General features: G+C 46.5%; 1 protein-coding gene across 2 annotated transcripts in view; it reads right to left on the bottom strand.

Moving 5' to 3' along the window:
* Window positions 1–6,372: 6,372 nt before the first annotated feature.
* LOC142305908 (ADP-ribosyl cyclase/cyclic ADP-ribose hydrolase 1-like) overlaps window positions 6,373–20,509 on the bottom strand; it is a 38,498-nt gene continuing 24,361 nt past the window's right edge. Inside the window, exons 7-8 of one of the 2 annotated variants that reach the window (XM_075346902.1) lie at window positions 19,931–20,017; window positions 6,373–6,720 (exon numbers count right to left, since the gene is read on the bottom strand). In XM_075346902.1, the coding sequence (XP_075203017.1) occupies window positions 6,651–6,720; window positions 19,931–20,017 (157 nt within the window). In that variant the 3' untranslated portion in view covers window positions 6,373–6,650. The remainder of the gene's footprint in view (window positions 6,721–19,930; window positions 20,018–20,509) is intronic. The other variant, XM_075346903.1, reaches the window with a different exon arrangement.

The raw sequence follows: 20,509 nt of genomic DNA, 5'->3' as shown, positions 1-20,509 counted from the left end.
TTAGGCCTGGAATGAACACGTTGGTGACATATTGCAACATCTATCTTTTTCCATTCTTAAGAATGAGCTCTTTTAGAGCCTGGATGCTGGATGGAGACTGATGACAACTTGACTCTTCAGAATTCTCCAGGAGTGTTGTGTTGGGTTCAGATTAGAAGACACTTGGCCACTAAATTACTTTTACCCTGTTATTCAGAAATGCAGATGTGTGTTGTGTATCACATGAGGACACTGCCACCACCATGTTTCAATGTAGACATCATGCTTTTTTCTAAATTTAAGTTTCTAACGTGGTGGTGGCAGCATCCTTATTCTTAGACCACCAGCTGCTACATTTCTAAATTCTGAGAGGCCACTCATCTATGGCCACAAACTGCTTCTTTCAGTCAAAGTGAGTATATAACTGTTGTGCGGTGTTCAACGGTGCACTCGCTGGGTGTCATGGCGGCGTCAGACTCTGTTCATACTGCAGTCCAACAGGCAGCCTGGAATCCCTTAGTTGCACGGTCTATTATGGGCGTTGGCTGGGTCTGGCTTCACTGCTCTCCAGTACTGCAGGAGTAAATTCCTACTTGCTTGTGGTCATCTGCTGGGAGCTCAGGCTGCTGATTACCATCCTCAGCTGCCTGCACCCTTTATAAGGTTCTGGATTCTGGGGCTGAGTGCCGGATATAGCTTCTGCTTCCTTAGTTCCTGTGGTTATCCAGTTCTATGGTGATCTACAAGTTTTTGCGTGCTGTGTGAGTTCTCCAGTTGTGTATTTATTTCCTACCCCTTTTGTGCTACTCCCCAATTCACATACTGTCCCTCCTTTGTGTTTGAGTGTAGTGTATACGATTTTTCGTCTACTCTTGTCAGTGCCTATTTTTGGGGTTTTGGTTACTTGGTTTCTGGCCCGCTCCCTGGGTGGGAGGGTGGAATAGTATCAGGGCTCAGACAGGTGACGGGGCCACGCTGGGGGCTTGAACTTGGCTACCATCGAGCCTACCTTTGAGATTAGGGACAGCACAGGGGCCCTAGTCTTATGGTCAGCCTAGGAGCCCCTGTTACATCTGTACATACCCCGTAACAATAACATATAGATCACCCAATACATATCTCATTTTATGGACTTGCAGCTTTTTACTATCATATTTAAAAGGTGTTGTCTAATCATCATAAATGATTAAGATTGCAAAATGTTTATAAAACAAAAAACTTTGCAATTTACTTGTTAATGCAAATCCTCTCTGTTCTCAATAATGGAGGGGTTTTATGATTTTATTGTTTACTAATTGCTGTCTACTTTACCAGTCTCTTCTGCAGTCTCAGTACTGGCTGGTAACCTAGGCAAGGAATTTTGCTATAGAGCTTGTGAATGCTGCTGTGAAGCTGCTGGATCGCTGAATGTCCCGGTGCTCCTCAGAAGCAGGCAAGGCTATGCTGTGTCATAGCAGCATCGGACAGAATACGCTTCAGGCCACTGATGCAACCATACCGCCGGTGTGAACTGCCTGTGCAGGAGCATACCAGCACCAGCAGGCAGGAGGCAGGGAGCTATGAACTCCCGAGGATCAGAAGATTTATCAAAACATTAAACAAAAAGTTGAGGAGTTGATGACATCAGAGGAACCTTTTAAACAATAGGATTGAGCAAATTTTAATAAATCGCCACTGTATTTTCTGTGACTTTTCAGGTTGGGTAGCAGTAAGCATTATATAAACTATTAGATCACATGCAAATTTTTTAGGTATGTGTAACAGTGAGAATTCTGTATCAATCACTTCCTCCTTAGTGACAGTGTTAGGTTACATGTTTGTATCAGCAGACATCGATCTATCCAGATTTTGTGTAAAAGAAAAAAGTACACATAATTGGTATCACCGCTTATGGAATGACCCGAACTATAAAACCGTCTCCATTATTCATTCCTTAAGATGAACACCATAAAATTACTAAAAACAAAAATTTGCTTTTTCATCATACTAACACACAAAAATGTCATTAAAATCAATCAAAAAGTCATATGTAAAAAAATGGTGTAAATTAAAACACCAAATCATCCTGCAAAAAAACAGGCTCTACTTTGGTTCTTTTGGCAAAAAATAAGTAAATAAAGTTACAGCTATCAGAATATAAATTATTCTAAAATATTGTTTTAGTGTTCAAAAGTAGCAAAGCATAAAAAATATATCATCAATCTGGTATCGCTAGAATTGTACTGGCCCAAAGTATAAATTGGTCTTATCACTTTAACCGCTCGGTAAACCATGCAAATGTAAGAAAATATTGCTGTTTTTTGTTAATTCTGTCTCAAAACTTCTCTGTCTGGTATCACTGTAATCACATTGATCGATTGGCACAAAAGTAAAAACTATTCTTGTACTGCTGTTTATTTGTTCATTTTGCCACCAAAAAATTGGAATTTGGCTCAATTCATATTTATCTTATGCTCTCCACTGAGCACTTATGTTAGCATTTTTGTATAAATTCCCCAAAACACGATGCATACAATAACCCCGATGGAACCACTCACTATAATGAGGCAAATTAAGTCACTTTGGATTTTCTCTTGTTTCTGTTCCGGTGGTGTTCCATCATTTTAGGCATCTAAATAAATTCCTTAAAGGGAAACTGTCAGGTGATTTTGTAGTACAATACTAATGTTATCTTTAAATAGGGCTTACAGGGACCTTTCAGGATCAGTAAGTTTTATAGCTCTACCTTATCCTGTTATCTTGTTGTAAGCGCCCTTGAATTCAGTGTATGTAAGTACAATTTACATATTCACTGCTTTCCCCTCTTAGTGCATTCACTATCACTGCTAAAAGGTAGGAAGGAGTATGGGTGGGGGCAGTAGTGCAAATTCAGTTTAGATTTAAGGCCGCTTTACACGCTGCGACATCGCTAGCAATGTCGATCGCACCCGGCCCCGTCGTTTGTGCGTCACGGGCAAATCGCTGCCCATGGCGAACAATATCGCTGGTACGCGTCACACGAACTTACCTTCCTAACGACGTTGCTGTTGCCGGTGAACAACCTCTTTTTTAAGGGGAGGTTCATGCAGCATCACAGCGACATCACACAGTGGCCCACCAATAGTAGCGGAGGGGCGGAGAGCAGCCGCATGAACAACATGCCCGCCTCGTTGCCGGAGGACGCAGGAGCGCTGTTATTCGTCATTCCTGGGGTGTCACACGTAGCGATGTGTGCTGCCTCAGGAACGACGAACAACCTGCGTCCAGAACAAGCAACGATATTTGGGAAATGAACGACATGTCAACAATCAACGATTTGGTGAGTAGTTCTGATCGTTAGCGGACGCTCGTAGGTGTCACACGCAACGACGTCGCTAACAAGGCTGGAAGTGCGTCACGAATTCCGTGACCCCAGTGATATCTCATTAGCGATATCGTTGCGTGTAAAGCTGCCTTTACTATCACCTAGATGGGAGAAGAGAGCACGGCATATGCAGTTTGTATTTACATATGCTTGTCACAGTGAATTCTACAAAGCTTACAAAAAGATAACAGGAAAAGGTAGAGCTATAAAAGTTACTGATTCTGAAAGGTCTCTTTATGCCCTATTTAAAGATAACATTAGTATTCTACTACAAAATCACCTCACAAATTTCCTTTAAGCAATACATTTTCCAATATGGGGTCACTTATGTGAAAATAAGCCCTAGTCGGTCCTTCGGATGAAAAAAATAATATAAGACCCTGTCTTATTCTTGGAGAAACACGGTACTTCTAACTGATTTGCTTTGATGTAATTGTATCCAGTCTAGATAATCCTCCATGAGCAAGTTACATCAGCAGCTGCACAAATCTCTCTCCTGTCCTGATAATTTGCTGTGCATGATAAAGTAAGAACACTTCTGAAATCTTATTAGCCTTAGGGTACCTTCACACTTAGCGATGCAGCAGCGATCCGACCAGCGATCTGACCTGGTCAGGATCGCTGCTGCATCGCTACATGGTCGCTGGTGAGCTGTCAAACAGGCAGATCTCACCAGCGACCAGTGACCAGCCCCCAGCCAGCAGCCAGCAGCGACGTGCAAGCGACGCTGCGCTTGCACGGAGCCGCCATCTGGAAGCTGCGGAGACTGGTAACTAAGGTAAACATCGGGTATGGTTACCTGATGTTTACATTAGTTACCAGCGCACACCGCTTAGCTGTGTGTGCAGGGAGCAGGGAGCCGCGCACACTGAGCGCTGGCTCCTTGCTCTCCTAGCTACAGTACACATTGGGTTAATTAACCCAATGTGTAATGCAGCTACATGTGCAGAGAGCAGGGAGCCGTGCACACTGCTTAGCGCTGGCTCCTTGCTCTCCTAGCTACAGTACACATCGGGTTAATTAACCTGATGTGTAATGCAGCTACATGTGCAGAGAGCAGGAGCCGGCGCTGGCAGCGAGAGCGGCGGAGGCTGGTAACTAAGGTAAATATCGGGTAACCACCTTGGTTACCCAATGTTTATCCTGGTTACAGCTTACCGCAGCTGCCAGACGCTGGCTCCTGCTCCCTGCTCGCTTCATTTGTCGCTCTCTCGCTGTCACACACAGCGATCTGTGTGTCACAGCGGGAGAGCGCCTTTGAAGAAAACGAACCAGGGCTGTGTGTAACGAGCAGCGATCTCGCAGCAGGGGCCAGATCGCTGCTCAGTGTCACACACAGCGAGATCGCTAATGAGGTCACTGCTGCGTCACAAAAAGCGTGACTCAGCAGCGATCTCGGCAGCGAGCTCGCTGTGTGTGAAGCACCCCTTACACTGAGCCATTCTTCTTGTGGATTAGTCTATTTTTGTCATCAAAAACACCAAAGCCCTGAAATAACAGAAAAAAACCCAGAACAGAGCCTTAAAGGGGGACTACAGATGCAGCAAGAAGATTTTACCCTTTGTACATTAAAAAAATTATAAAATTTGAATAAATATTCACTGTATTAGCTCCTCATAGGTCTCAAGATCTCTCCTTGCAGTTATTCCATGCCAGTGAACATTGGAGCAATCATTTTCTCGTATCTTCACTTTGTATGATCTGATGTAGGTAATTTGCGTTGGACACAGCAGTAAAGGGCGCTTTACACACTGCGACATCGCTAACGATATATCGTCGGGGGTCACGTTGTTAGTGACGCACTTCTGGCGCCGTTAGCGACATCGCAGCGTGTGACACCAATGAGCGACGATCAACGAGTGCAAAAACGTGAAAAATTGTTGCTCGTTGACTCGTTCATTTCCTTAATATCGTTGCTGCTGCAGGTACGATGTTGTTCGTCATTCCTGCGGCAGCACACATCGCTATGTGTGACACCGCAGGAACGACGAACATCTCCTTACCTGTGTCCACCGGCAATGACGAAGGAAGGAGGTGGGCGGCATGTTCCGGCCGCTCATCTCCGCCCCTCCTCTGCTATTGGAAGGCTGCCATGTGACGTCGCTGTGATGTCGCACGAACCGCCCCCTTAGAAAGGAGGCGGTTCGCCGGCCAGAGAAATGTCGCAGGGAAGGTAAGTCTGTGTGACGGGTGTTAGCGCTGTTGTGCGCCACGGGCAGCGATTTGCCTGTGTCGCACAACCGTCGGGGGCGGGTACGCTCGCTAGCGATATCAGTACCGATATCGCAGCGTGTAAAGTACCCTTAAGACTAGTGCTACAATCCACACTTGTCAGATGTAGTCACACATATTGGATATTTGTTTGGTGTTGCCTATATGACTGTCAAAGGTAAAAGCTGAGCATTGAATTCCCATTTTTCCTATTCTGGCATCCATTGGTTCACTTTAGGCTATGTGTCCACGGGACAATGTACCCGTGGATATTTCCGCAGGTTTCCCGCAGCTTCCCCCGGAATCCGCAGATATCCATTGCTGCAGGCTTCCAGCATTATTGCTGCGGTACAAGTGCAGAAATACCTTCGGAATTCCCGCCCTGTATCTCCATAGTGGTAAGGTGGACATCCGCAGATATTTGCGCATGAATAATTGACATGCAGTTACGTGCGGCTGCGGGAAATCCGCAGAATATTCCACAGCCGCACATACCGCAGCATTGATACAGCACTCCCCAAATTTTATAGGATAACATGGGGTGTGTCTGTACTTGCGCAAACCTGCGGATTTATCTGGAAAATCCAGATAAATCCTCAGGTTTATCGCGGCAAAATCCACAGGTACGCTGTCCTGTAGACACATAGCCTTATTGTGTGTATATTAATGCACCCCATATAGAACATTGTTGATTTATTTATGTATTGATAACATCAGTTTATGTCACGTGCCATCTAGTGGCCCAAAAAAATAGTGCAACACATTTACAGGCGTAAAACTTTATCACCCTCTACTGGTCACAGCTGATTATTACAACAATAGTGTCATGAAACAAGTAATTATTTAATTCCGATTAAACCTTGGTTTATTAGATCATTAACTACAAACAATCACTTAAAATATTTACAGCCCAAAATATTGTAAGGCGATATTCCAGCTCTGATTCTTCATACAGAATTGAGCCATGGTTTGCTGAGGTTAGTCCGTGCCGCTGATTTTTAATTAACCAATTAATCTTTAAATACTTTGCAAACGTTGAAGCCCATGACATCAGGTAACAAGGGACAGGTAAACAAATCTTATTTTATGTAACAGTGAGCGAATTGCATATTATAAGTTACTGGTAGTTGCACCGATTACAGGCAGCATGATTGGGGTTCTCGGCACATTGCAGAGCTTGTACAGGCCTGATGGGGGAGAAAAGATAAAATACAAAGTATAATTATTAGGAAACCAATGCTAATATTACAGGATGATTCACCCCAAATCCCACAGAATATAAAAGTGCAGATGCTTGATAAAGCAGTAATTGTACAAGAAGAAGTGGAGTCTGCACTAAATTATTAATGTACCCATATATACGAGATGGGTGTTGTCTAAAGGCTACTTTACACACTGCGATATCGGTCCCGATCGCTAGCGTGGGTACCCGCCCCCATCTGTTGCGCGACACGGGCAAATCGCTGCCCGTGCCGCACAACATCGCCCAGACCCGTCACACATACTTACCTGCCCGGCGACGTCGCTGTGACCGCCGAACCGCCTCCTTTCTAAGGGGGCGGTCCGTGCGGCGTCACAGCGACGTCACTGAGCGGCCGCCCAATAGCAGCGGAGGGGCGGAGATGAGCGGGACGTAACATCCCGCCCACCGTCCTTCCTCATAGCGGCCGGGAGGCAGGTAAGGAGAGGTTCCTCGTTCCTGCGGCGTCACACATAGCGATGTGTGCTGCCGCAGGAGCGACGAACTACATCGTTACTGCTGCAGTAACGATAATCGAGAATGGACCCCCATGTCACCGATGAGCGATTTTGCACGTTTTTGCAACGATGCAAAATCGCTCATCGGTGTCACACGCAGCAATATCGCTAATGCGGCCGGATGTGCGTCACAAATTCTGTGACCCCAACGACTCCGCATTAGCGATGTCGCAGCGTGTAAAGCCCCCTTAAGAAAGCAATCTTCCTCAATTCTCTGTGCATTTACATTGGTTTGAAAAAGTATTCATACCCCATAAACGTTTCAACATTTTTTTTTCACGTTTCACCTACAAACTTAAATGTATTTTATTGGTATTTTATGTGATATACCAACACTAAAGGCCACTTTACACACTGCGACATTGCTCAAGCGGTCTCGTTGGGGTCACGGAATTTGTGACGCACATCCGGTCGCTTTAGCGATGTCGTTGCGTGGGACACCTATGAGCGATTTTGAATTGTCGCAAAAACGGTCAAAATCGCTCATCGGTGACATGCCTCCTTATTCTCGAATATCGCTGCTGCTCGGTGTACGAAGTAGTTCGTCGCTCCTGCGACAGCACACATCGCTATGTGTGACACCGCAGGAACGAGGAACCTCACCTTACCGGCGGCCGCCCGCAATAGGGAAGGAAGGAGGTGGGCGGGATGTTACGTCCCACTCATCTCCGCCCCTCCGCTTCTATTGGGCGGCGGTTTGGTGACGCTGCTGTGACGCTGAACGAACCGCCCCCTTAGAAAGGAGGCGGTTTGCCGGTCACAGCGACGTCGCTAGGCAGGTAAGTAGTGTGACGGGTCAACGCGATGTTGTGCGCCACGGGCAGCGATTTTCCCGTGTCGCACAACCGATGGGGGTGGGTACGCACGCTAGCGATATCGGTCACGATATCGCAGCGTGTAAAGCGGCCTTTAGTAGAAAGTATTTGTAAATTGTAATGGGAAAAATAGACGGTTTTCTAAATATTTTAAAAATATAAATCTAAAAATTATGACGTGCATTTGTATTCAGCCCTCCTGAGTCAATATTTTGTAAGACCACCTTTAACTGAAAATACTGCTGCAAGTCTTTGGGGGTTTGTCTCTACCAGCTTTGTACATCTAGAAGCTGAAATTTTTGCCCTTTTTTCTTTGCAAAATAGCTCTAGCTCAGTGAGATTGAATGGAGACGTCTGTGATCAGCAATTTTCAAGTCTTGTCACAAATTCTCAGTGGGACTTGGGTCTGGACTGTGACTGGGTCATTCACAGACATGAATATGCTCTGATGTAAACTCTCCATTGTAGCTCTGGAAGTGTGTTTGGGGTTGTTGTCCTGCTGAAAGGGGAACCTGAACCCCAGTCTCAAGTCTTTTGCAGATTTTCCTCCAGAACTGCCATGTGCCTAGCTCCATCCATCCATCTTCCCATGAAATCTGACCAACTTCCCTCTCCCTGCAGAATAAAATGTCCCCACAGCATGATGCTGCCACCACCATGTTAGGTGGTGGGGAGGGTGTTTTCAGGGTGATGTGCAATGTTAGTTTACCACCACACATAGCGCTTTGCATTTAGCCCAAAAAGTTCTATTTTGGGCTCATCTGACCACTGTACCTTCTTACACATGCCATTAGGGGAACACAGCTTCAAAACTTGAAGAGTTCTGATTACAAACTTTGTTTCTAGTTTGTGATGCTTGTTCAACCTCACCTGTGGCTAGTAACAGGTGTGGGCAATATGAAAATCACACCTGAAACCAGATAAAAAGGGGAGAAGTTGACTCAATCTTTGTGGTGTGTCTCTGTCTGTTCTACACAAAGCAGAGACAACAGGAAGAGGAGAAGAGAACTGTCTGAGGAATTGATAACCAATGCTGTTAAAAAATATCAATAATCTCAAGATTACAAGTCCATATCCAGTGACTGTGATGTTGTTTTGTCCATGGCGCAACATAATCAAGAGTTTACAACCCATTGCACTGAGCTAATCTCCCTGGATGTGGCCAGCAGAAAAAAATTGATGAAAGGTTGCAACATTAAACAGAATAGTCCGTATGGTGGATAAGCAGCCACAATCAAGGTCCAAAAAAAATCAAACTCTACTGTTAGTTTGGGGTGCATCAGTGTTAGTGCAAACTATCCATAGATATTTAAATGAAATGAAACGCTACGGAGGAGACCCAGGAGGACCCCACTGCTGACACAGACATAAAAAAGCTAGATTTCAGTTTGCCTGAATATACTTGAATAAGCTAAAAACCTTCTGGGAAAGCATCTTGTGGCAGATGAGACCAATATAGAACTTTTTGGTAAAGCTCATCATACTACTGTATACTGAAAATGGAAGGTTTACAAAGAAAAAAAAACACAGTACCTACGGACTTTCGGGTCCGTGTTCTGTTTTTTATGGGCGTTTCTCCGGTACGTGTGACATCCGTGTGATGGCGTATGCTCGCCGTGTGTGCGTGTGGAATGTCTGTGTATGCGTGAGATACGTACATGTAATGTTCATGTGGTGTCAGTTTGAAATGATCCATGTGTGTGGCAAAATGTCGTTGCTACATACCCGCTGACAGCACACACAGACAGAGACGCGCAATGAGAATGAACTCGGATGAACTTCACCCGACTTCATTGTCATACCACGGCTCTGTCTGTGTGTGGCGTCCTGATTAGCGGTCACCCGTGAAGGACTCACCGGTGACCGATAATTCCCTGAGTGACTGACGTTATCGGCGTGATTATCGCTGGCGTAACTCAGGCTACCCGCGGCTAGCTGGAGTCCTCCACCTGAGACCGCAACTCACCTGTGATTTTTTTGCAGATCGCTCAGCTCACTTCAGTCACTCGGGCGACTTGCTGTCACAGTTGGAGGATCTAGCGGTGGCCACGAGTAACCTGAGTGACGTCATCGCTGATTGCGGGGCTCACCTCAGTTGCTGCGTGGAGCTGACAGAGAGCGGTCATGGTATGTGGCCGCTCCTGTCAGCTTCATGTAGCAGAGCTGAGAGCGTCGTGGGACCTCCGTGGATTACGCCGGACCTGGATGGGTATTTGTGGCTTAATAAAGTGGTGAAAGAGGGTGTATATTTTTGTGTATTATTCCAAATAAAGGATTTTTTGGATGTGTGTGTTTATTTTCTTTAACTTACAGGTTAATCATGGAAGGTATCTCGGGGAGACGCCTGTCATGATTAACCCCTTATTACCTTGATTGCCACCGCACCAGGGCAATTCGAGATGAGCTGGGTAGAGTCCCGGAAATGTCGCATCTAATGGATGCGGCAATTCTGGGCGGCTGCTGGCTGATATTGTTAGGCTGGGTGGCTCCCCATAACGTGGAGCCCCCCATCCTGAGAATACCAGCCATCAGCCGTGTGGCTTTACCATGGCTGTTATCAAATTTTGGGGGGGGGGAGGGGGCGCACGTCGTTTTTGTTTATTTATTTATTTTACTGCATGATATAGACCCGCCTGCCAGCAGCTGTGATTGGATGCCGTGAGACAGCTGTTACTCAGCGTGGGGGCGTGTCTGACTACAACCAATCATAATCATAGGCGGCGGAGGAAGCAGTGAATACGAGATTTAATATTAAGTGGCCGGCATTTTCAAAAAAGTAAAAGCCACTGGAGGTTTTTGACAGCTGTGCAGCTCTGCGCCAGTCATCGGGGATCAGTGAGTATGCGAGAGGGGGAGAGACCGACCGACGGACAGAGAGAGGGACAGACAGAGAGAACAGACAGACAGAGCGACCATCTGACAGCAAAAGATACCAACCGACAGAGGGAGATTGACCGACATCGCATCCAGAATTCACCAAAACAAACGCACACGGACGGTACAGGTAGAACACGGACATGCTACGTGTCACATACATGCAGACACGGACCCATTGACTTTAGCTGGTCCCTGCCTGCGTGATGCCGGAGAAAACGGATATGTTGAGCTTGTGGAAAACACACACGTACAAACGACACGGACACACGTTCCGTGTGGTTTTACGTGTGTGTGCCTGTTACCATAGGGTAACATCGGTGTACGTGTCTCTGTGCCGCCGGTACGTGCAAAAACGTACCAAACACGTATCGGCGGCACGGATGTGTGTCGGAGGCCTTACAAAGTGGAAAATTGCAATAATTTTCTTGGAAAAATACTTTTTCTGGAACAGTTTCAAGGATGCCAACACTTTTGGCTATAATTGTATGTTTTACTTAGTGTTGGTAAAGTACACCCCTCACATGTTTGTAAATATTTTATTAGCTCTTTTCATGGGACAACACTGAAGATCTGACACTTTGATACAATGTACAGTAGTCAGTGTGCGGTTTGTATAACAGTGTAAATTTGTTGTGCCCTCTAAATAGCTCAACACACGGCCATTAATGTTTAAACCGCTGGAAAGAAAAGTGAGTACACCCCTAAGTGAAAATAGCCAAATTGTGCACAAACTGTCAATATTTTGTGAAGCCATCATTATTTTCAAGCAAGCACTGCCTTAACTCTCTTGGACATGGAGTTCACTAGAGCTTTACAGGAGCCGCTGGATCCTCTTCCATCCTCCATGACGACATCATGGAGCTGGTGAATATTAGACACCTTGCACTTCTCCACCCAGGCCCGCCACTAGGAATTTCAGGGCCCCATACTGGCAAAATTTTTGGGCCCCCTTGGGACTCCGCCCAGCCTCCACCCCAGCTCCACCTCCACCCCTCAAATTTCCTACAGTCTCACTGCCACGCTTGCAAAAACATGTATGTATGAGATATATATATATATATATATATACACACACAGACAGACAGTATACATAGACAGACTGTATACACAGAGACAGACAGACTGTATACACAGACAGACTGTATACACAGACTGTATACACAGAGACAGACAGACTGTATACACAGACAGTATATAAATACAAACTGTATACACAGGCAGATAGTATACACAGACAGGCAGACTGTATATACAGTACAGACAGACTATATACAGAGACAGTTTATACATACAGATAGTATACACAGAAAGACAGTATACACAGACAGACAGTATATACAGACAGACACAGTATATACAGACAGACACAATATACAGACAGATAGTATACATAGACAGACAGTATACACAGATAGTGTACATAGACAGACAGGTACATATTGCAAACTATACAGGACACACATACTGTACCTTATACATAACGCATACAGATCAGCGGTCCCCCCTGGCTTAGATCAGCGCCCCCCCCCTTCCCGAGATCAGCGCCCCCCGGGGTAAGATCAGTGCCCCCCCGGGCTAAGATCAGCGGGCCCCCCATGAGATCAGCGGCCCCCGGGCTAAGATCAGCGCCCCCCCGGGCTGAGATCAACGAGCGGGCCCCCCGGGCGGGCCACCCCACCCCCACCCGGCGATTGTCTTCAGCTCACAGCGCTTACCTGTCCCGCTGGCTGCCGCATCCTCGCAACCTCTGCCGCTGTTACTTGCAGGAGTGTAATGAGGTCTCAGAGTGATGACCTCACCACACTGCTGCAAGGCCCAGCGATGACGTGCCGGTGCCCTGCTCCGCTCCAATGACCCTGCCTCCACTCCACCACATGGCTAATTTGCATGCTCCTCCCCATCACATGCAAATTAGTAATTTAAGGAAGTGAAGCGACACCGCCGGGCCCCTCTGCTGCTGCTGTGACTGGGGCCTGGTGAAGAGGAGGGGCCCGTCCTGCTGGGGGCTTAATAAAGATAAGTAATTACCCTGGGCCTGTCCGGGTCCCCTCTCTTCACCGGGTCCCCTACACCAGGCACAGTAGTAATGCCCTGATGGCGGCCCTGCCTCCACCTTTCATTTGAGGATGCCCCACAGATGCTTAATAGGGTTTAGATCTGGAGATACTTGGTCTGCCAGTACAGCACCTTTACCCTTAATGTCTCCAGCATGGCAGAGGTCATCATGGAGATGTATTTGGAGATGTATTTGGGGCCATTATCATGTTGGAATACCCAGTTTCCAAAGGGAGGGGACCCTTCTCTGCTTCAGCAGCACTCATGCAATCCCAAACCATGACACTCCCACCACCATGCTTAACTGTAGGCAGGACACAGTTGACTTTGTACTCGTCACCTGGTTACCACCACACACGCTTGACACCATCTGAACCAAATAAGTTTATCTTGGTCTCATCAAACTGTTTGTGGATTTGTTCTGCATCATCTTTAGAAGAGGCTTCCTTCTGGTACGACAACCATGTAAACCAATTTGATGTAGTGTGCGGTGTATGGTCTGAGCACTGACAGGCTGTCCCCTCACCTCTGCAGCAATGCTGGCAGCACTCATACGTCTATTTTGAAAAGACGACCTCTGGCTATGACACTGAGCATGGACACTGAATTTTTCTGGTCAATCATGGTGAGACAATTCTGAGTGGTACCTGACTTGTTATACCGCTGAATGGTCTTGGCCACCGTGCTGCAGCTCAGTTTCAGGGTGCTGGCAATCTTCTTATAGCCTTCGCCATCTTTATGTTGAACAACAATTCTATTTTCAGATCCTCAGAGACTTCTTTGCCATGAGGAGCCATGTTGAACTTTCGGTGACCAGTATGAGAGAGTGTGAGCGATAACACCAAATGTAACACACCTGCTCCCCATTCACACCTGAGACCATGTAATACTAATGAGTCACATGACACCGGGGAGGGAAAATGGCTGATTGGGCAAACTTTGGCCATTTTCACTTAGAGATGTACTCACTTTTGTTGCCAGCAATTTAGACATTAATGGCTGTGGGGTGAGTTATTTAGAGGGCACTAAATTTACACTGTTATACAAGCTGCACACTGACTACTGTACATTGTATCATAGTACCATATCTTCAGTTTTATCTCATGAAAAGATACAATAAAATATTTTCAAAAATGTGAGTGGTGTGCTCACTTTGGGGATGAACAAAATGGGGAAAAGCTCACAGGGTATGAATACTTTTTCAAGGCACTTCATGTATTTTCAAAAGTAGAACGAAGCAGCTTATCTTTCCTGGGTACAAAAGGATCAGGTGTTTAATAAAATTGACTGTTATCTTCCTCATTATCATCTCTGGGTTGAGAGTCGGAGACCCCCATACACATAAAATGGTCAGTCAGTCATACAGGGGGTTCCGAAAAACATACAGTGCCTACAAGTAGTCTTCAACCCCCTGCAGATTTAGCAGGTTTGATAAGATGCAAATAAGTTAGAGCCTGCAAACTTCAAACAAGAGCAGGATTTATTAACAGATGCATAAATCTTACAAACCAACAAGTTATGTTGCTCAGTTAAATTTTAATAAATTTTCAACATAAAAGTGTGGGTCAATTATTATTCAACCCCTAGGTTTAATATTTTGTGGAATAACCCTTGTTTGCAATTACAGCTAATAATCGTCTTTTATAGGACCTGATCAGGCCGGCACAGGTCTCTGGAGTTATCTTGGCCCACTCCTCCATGCAGATCTTCTCCAAGTTATCTAGGTTCTTTGGGTGTCTCATGTGGACTTTAATCTTGAGCTCCTTCCACAAGTTTTCAATTGGGTTAAGGTCAGGAGACTGACTAGGCCACTGCAACACCTTGATTTTTTCCCTCTTGAACCAGGCCTTGGTTTTCTTGGCTGTGTGCTTTGGGTCGTTGTCTTGTTGGAAGATGAAATGACGACCCACTTTAAGATCCTTGATGGAGGAGCGGAGGTTCTTGGCCAAAATCTCCAGGTAGGCCGTGCTATCCATCTTCCCATGGATGCGGACCAGATGGCCAGGCCCCTTGGCTGAGAAACAGCCCCACAGCATGATGCTGCCACCACCATGCTTGACTGTAGGGATGGTATTCTTGGGGTCGTATGCAGTGCCATCCAGTCTCCAAACGTCACGTGTGTGGTTGGCACCAAAGATCTCGATCTCGGTCTCATCAGACCAGAGAACCTTGAACCAGTCTGTCTCAGAGTCCTCCAAGTGATCATGAGCAAACTGTAGACGAGCCTTGACATGACGCTTTGAAAGTAAAGGTACCTTACGGGCTCGTCTGGAACGGAGACCATTGCAGTGGAGTACGTTACTTATGCTATTGACTGAAACCAATGTCCCCACTGCCATGAGATCTTCCCGGAGCTCCTTCCTTGTTGTCCTTGGGTTAGCCTTGACTCTTCGGACAAGCCTGGCCTCGGCACGGGTGGAAACTTTCAAAGGCTGTCCAGGCCGTGGAAGGCTAACAGTAGTTCCATAAGCCTTCCACTTCCGGATGATGCTCCCAACAGTGGAGACAGGTAGGCCCAACTCCTTGGAAAGGGTTTTGTACCCCTTGCCAGCCTTGTGACCCTCCACGATCTTGTCTCTGATGGCCTTGGAATGCTCCTTTGTCTTTCCCATGTTGACCAAGTATGAGTGCTGTTCACAAGTTTGGGGAGGGTCTTAATTAGTCAGAAAAGGCAGGAAAAAGAGATAATTAATCCAAACATGTGAAGCTCATTGTTCTTTGTGCCTGAAATACGTCTTAATACTTTAGGGGAACCAAACAGAATTCTGGTGGTTTGAGGGGTTGAATAATAAATGACCCTCTGAATAAACTTTTCACAATTTAAAAAAAAAAAGAAATAACATTCTTTTTTTGCTGCAGTGCATTTCACACTTCCAGGCTGATCTACAGTCCAAATGTCACAATGCCAAGTTAATTCCGAATGTGTAAACCTGCTAAATCTGCAGGGGGTTGAATACTACTTGTAGGCACTCTAAGTATACAGTGCCTGGTGAAAGTATCCACTCCTTTGGCATTTTTCTTGTTTTGCCACCCTACAACCTGGAATTTCACTGTTTTTGTTTGAGGGATTGCATCAGTTCGTGAAAATAACATGCCTACAACTGTGAACACCCGGTTTCCTTTTTATTGGTAAGCAAACAACAAATAGGACAAAATAACTGAAAACTTCAGTGTGCATAACTAATCCACCCCCACCCCCACCCCTAAAATTAGTACTTTGTAGTGCCTCCTTTTGCAGCAATTACACTGCACGTTGCTTTGGATAAGTCTCTATCAGCTTTCCACGTCTTTACAGTGGGATTTTTGCCTTAAGGCAAAACTGCTCCAGTTTCTTCCAAGTTAGATGGTTTCCTCTAGTGAACAGTAATATTCAAGTCTTACCACAGAGTCTCAATTGGATTAAGGTCTGGGCTTTGACCAGGCCACTCCAATACATATACAATTTTTTCCTTAAACCCCTAAAGTGTTGCTTTAGCAGTATGCTTTGGGTCATTGTCTTGTTGGAAGGTGAACCCCCATCCCAGTCTTAAAACATTGACACGATGAAACAGGTTTTGCTCAAGAATATCCTTGTATTTTGCACCTTTAATTTTTTCCTCAACTTGGATCATTTTCCCTGTGCCTGGTGCAGAAAATCATCCCCACAGTATGATGCTGCCATCACCATGTTTCACTGTGGGGATGGTGTTCTTGGTGTGAGGAGCTGTGTTGGCTTTGCGCCAGACAGTGTTTATCTTGGTGGCCAAATAGTTAAACTTTGGTGTCATCTGACCACTACACCTCCCTCCATACATTTGGAGAGTCTCCCACATATTTTTTAGCAAAATCAAAATGAGCCTTTCAATTTTTGGCTGAAAGTAAGGGCTTTTTTTTCTGACGACTCTTCCATAAAGGCCAGCTTTATGGAGTGTACGGCTTATTGGGGTCATATGGACAGATACTCCAGTCTCTGCTTGGGAACTCTGCAGCTCCTGCTGGGTTGTGTGCTGCCTCTCTGACTAATACCCTCTTTCCACGGGGTAAGTGTTTTGGTTGATCGCCCTCTATTTGCAGGTTTGTTGTGGTGCCATGTTCTTTCCATGATGATAATGAATTTGATGGTGCTCCAGGCAATCATCAGAGATTGGGATATTTTTTTAGAACCCAACTCTGACTTTTATGTCTCAAAAACGTTGTCTCTGATTTGTTTGGAGATCTCCTTGGTCTTCATGGTGTTTGGTTAGTGGGGCCTCCCGCTTTCTGATGTTGCGGCCTCTGTGGCCTATCAGAAAAGGTGAGTATAAACTGACAGACCTGGGGACACTTAGATTGTACACAGGTGGACTTCCTTTCACTTAGCATGTGACTTATGAAGGGAATTGCTTGAATCAGAGATTTTTAGGGGCTTCGCAACAGGGGTGAATACACATGCACATGGCATTTTGTATTAATTTTAACCTAGAAATTTAATTTTTGCCCATATTTTTTTTACTTCTGTCGCAGGCGGCGGGGCGCTGCGCTCACCACGCTCGGGTCCGGCGCTGCTGCTGCTGCTGCTCGGTGGCTCGAGCGGTGGGCTGGATCCGGGGACTCGAGTGAGTGAAAGGGGGGTAGTTTGGTTTGGGGATTTGGTCCGTGACGCCACCCATGGTTTGTGGTGAGGTTGGGGCACCACTGCTGCTGGTGACGGGGATCTCGGGAGCGATGGCAGGGAGCAGCCGGGAAGTTGTTTTCCCCCTCCGTGGGTAGGGTTTGGTTGTCTTGGGGCCCGGTAAGGTGTGACGGGGAGGTATGGTTGGTGAGGTGCAGGGTCGCGGGGGCAGCGCGGTGCCGGATGGCACGGTGGTACTCACTCAGCCAAGAACAGATGCAGAGTCTCCGGTAAAACAAACGGCTGGATGGACGGGTCCCGCAGCCGGCTGCTGTGGTTTCTCCCGGACGGTTGGTGGTGGCTGCCTTTCCCTGCACCTTTTGTGTAACTTCGGTCCCGATGGCTTCCCACTGGTAACCCGCTCCCCAGCGTGGATATAAGCCGGAGGAGCCCTTTTGCCCGCAGGCTCTGGCCCTGGGAATTCTAGCTGTGGCGGTAGCTGTATTTCCCTGTTGCTGTTTGGACGGTTGCCTTCAGTCGGGTCTTGACTGTTTGGAAACCCCTGGGGTTCCGGTCACTAACGGATTTGACCTGTTTAACGGCGACTCCAAGCCTAGTCGCGGTCCGCAGGCCTTGCCGGTTTGTGCTGGCTTCACTTCGCTCCCCGGTTCGGTACCGGCAGGCCACCGCCCGTCCCCGGTCCTACGGTTCCGCGTTGATCTGCCTCTCCTGCAGACGGCCACCACCGTCTGCCAACCTTGCTCTTGGTGCCCGGGCCACGTACCCGGACACGGTTAATCTGCTCCTCAACTACTACTTCACTCCTCTCCTGACTCCTACTCAGATCTGAAGTCCTTCCTTTTCCGCCTCCAGGACTGTGAACTCCTCAGTGGGTGGGGCCAACCGCCTGGCTCCACCCCACCTGGTGTGGACATCAGCCCCTGGAGGGAGGCAACAAGGATTTGTGTCTGGCTGATGTGCCTGTCTCGGGGTGTGGGGTGTGTTGTTGCAGTACCTGTGACGACCTGGCTAGTCCAGGGTGCCACACTTCACTTCCCCAACTTAGACTATTTAGTGCTGATACATCACATACACCTCAGATTACAAAAATATTGAAACACAGGTTGTAGTGTAACAAAATAAGTAAAAATCCAAGGAGGAGATGAATACTTTCACAAGATACTCTATATAGGACCTTTAGATAGATGTCGGTTGAACACTCATTTAAGGGGTTGTTCCACTCCAATAATGTAGATATCCTGTCCTTAGCTTAAAGGGTGCTTTACACGCTGCGACATCGCTACTGATATATCATTGGGGTCACGTTGCTAGTGACGCACATCCGGCGGCGGTAGCGACATCGCAGCGTGTGACACCAATGAGCGACGATCAACGATCGCAAAATTGTTCAAAAACGGTGATCGTTGACACGTCACTCCTTTCCTTAATATCGCTGCTGCCACAGGTACGATGTTGTTCATCGTTCCTGCGGCAGCACACATCGCTATGTGTGACACCGCAGGAACGACGAATATCTCCTTACCTGCGTCCACTGACAATGCGGAAGGAGGAAGGTGGGCGGCATGTTACGTCCCGCTCATCTCCGCCACTCTGCTTCTATTGACCGGCCGCTTAGTGACGTCGCTATGACGCCGAACGCACCTCCCCTTTGAGGGAGGGATTGTTCGGCAGTCACAGCGACGTCGCTGACAAGGTATGTGCGTGTGACACTGCCGTAGCGATAATGTTCGCTACGGCAGCGAGCACCAAATGTCGCACGAACGACGGGGGCGGATGCTATCGCGCACGACATCGCTAGCAATCGCTTGCGATGTCGAAGCATGTAAAGTACCCTTAAGTCATTGATATCAGATTGGTGTCCAACAATGAACAATGATGAGAACCCACAGCTCTTCCTCCCGATCTTCCCATAAATAAGCATGCTTTGCAAAGTGTGGACATATTCTCAATGGGTAGATGGGAATAAACATCTATTAGACAGCTCATATCTGCAGTAATAGATTGGCTGTGGAATCTAACATGCCGATCCTTGTTTTTCCAATATTTATTTGCATTAAGCAGACTCACCATGCCTCCATATACAACATATAAGGAGTCAGGATTGCTCACAGAACGGCTAACAGACCCTATAGCCTTCACTGAGGTCTATTTTTCCCACCAAATATGAATAAATCTGCAATGGAGGATCCAGAGATAACCTGTTACTGTTTTTTCACAGTGATAATTAGAGGACAACTTGTCTGCCATTTATCACAAAATAATAATTTATCATATTTATTAAACCTAGTTGGGATAACTTACCTGTAGTTATCAATGCAGGAATATTTCAGCTTGTGCTCCTCAATATAATGTTGTAGTTCCAATAAGGATTTGGAGTTACAGGAATTTCTGAAATAAAAAAAAAATCATATTTACTTAGGCTATGTGCCCACGCTGTGGATTTTGCGCGGATTTTGCCGCGGATTTACCGCGGATTTTCCGAAAATCTGCAGCAGCGGCACTTCCAAGCCATTTCAATGGCATTTTGGAAATGCTGTGTCCATGCTGCGGATTTTTCTGCGGCGGATTTGCCGTGGATTTTGATCCGGAAAAATCTGCAGCATGTCAATTATTGTTGCGGATTTTGGTGCGGATTTTGGGTATAGAATGGGGAAAAAAAAAAATCCGCATCAAAATCCGCGGCAAATTCGCGGTAAATCCGCGGCAAATCCGCGGCAAAAATAAGGTGCGGATTTGCCGCGAAAGTCGCGGATTTTCATGCAGAAAAATCCGCAGGTACATTCTACCGTGGACACATAGCCTTATAGTCTTCTATGCAAAAGGCATTCAGTGTGATACAAGAGTGAAAACTCTGGAGTGGGAATATAAGACCGGGGGCAG

This window comes from Anomaloglossus baeobatrachus, chromosome 1, assembly GCF_048569485.1.
Source record: "Anomaloglossus baeobatrachus isolate aAnoBae1 chromosome 1, aAnoBae1.hap1, whole genome shotgun sequence".
In the NCBI taxonomy this organism is placed as follows: domain Eukaryota; kingdom Metazoa; phylum Chordata; class Amphibia; order Anura; family Aromobatidae; genus Anomaloglossus; species Anomaloglossus baeobatrachus.
The sequence above is the reverse complement of the archived record's forward strand: the minus strand, read 5'-3'. Positions and strand labels throughout refer to the sequence as shown.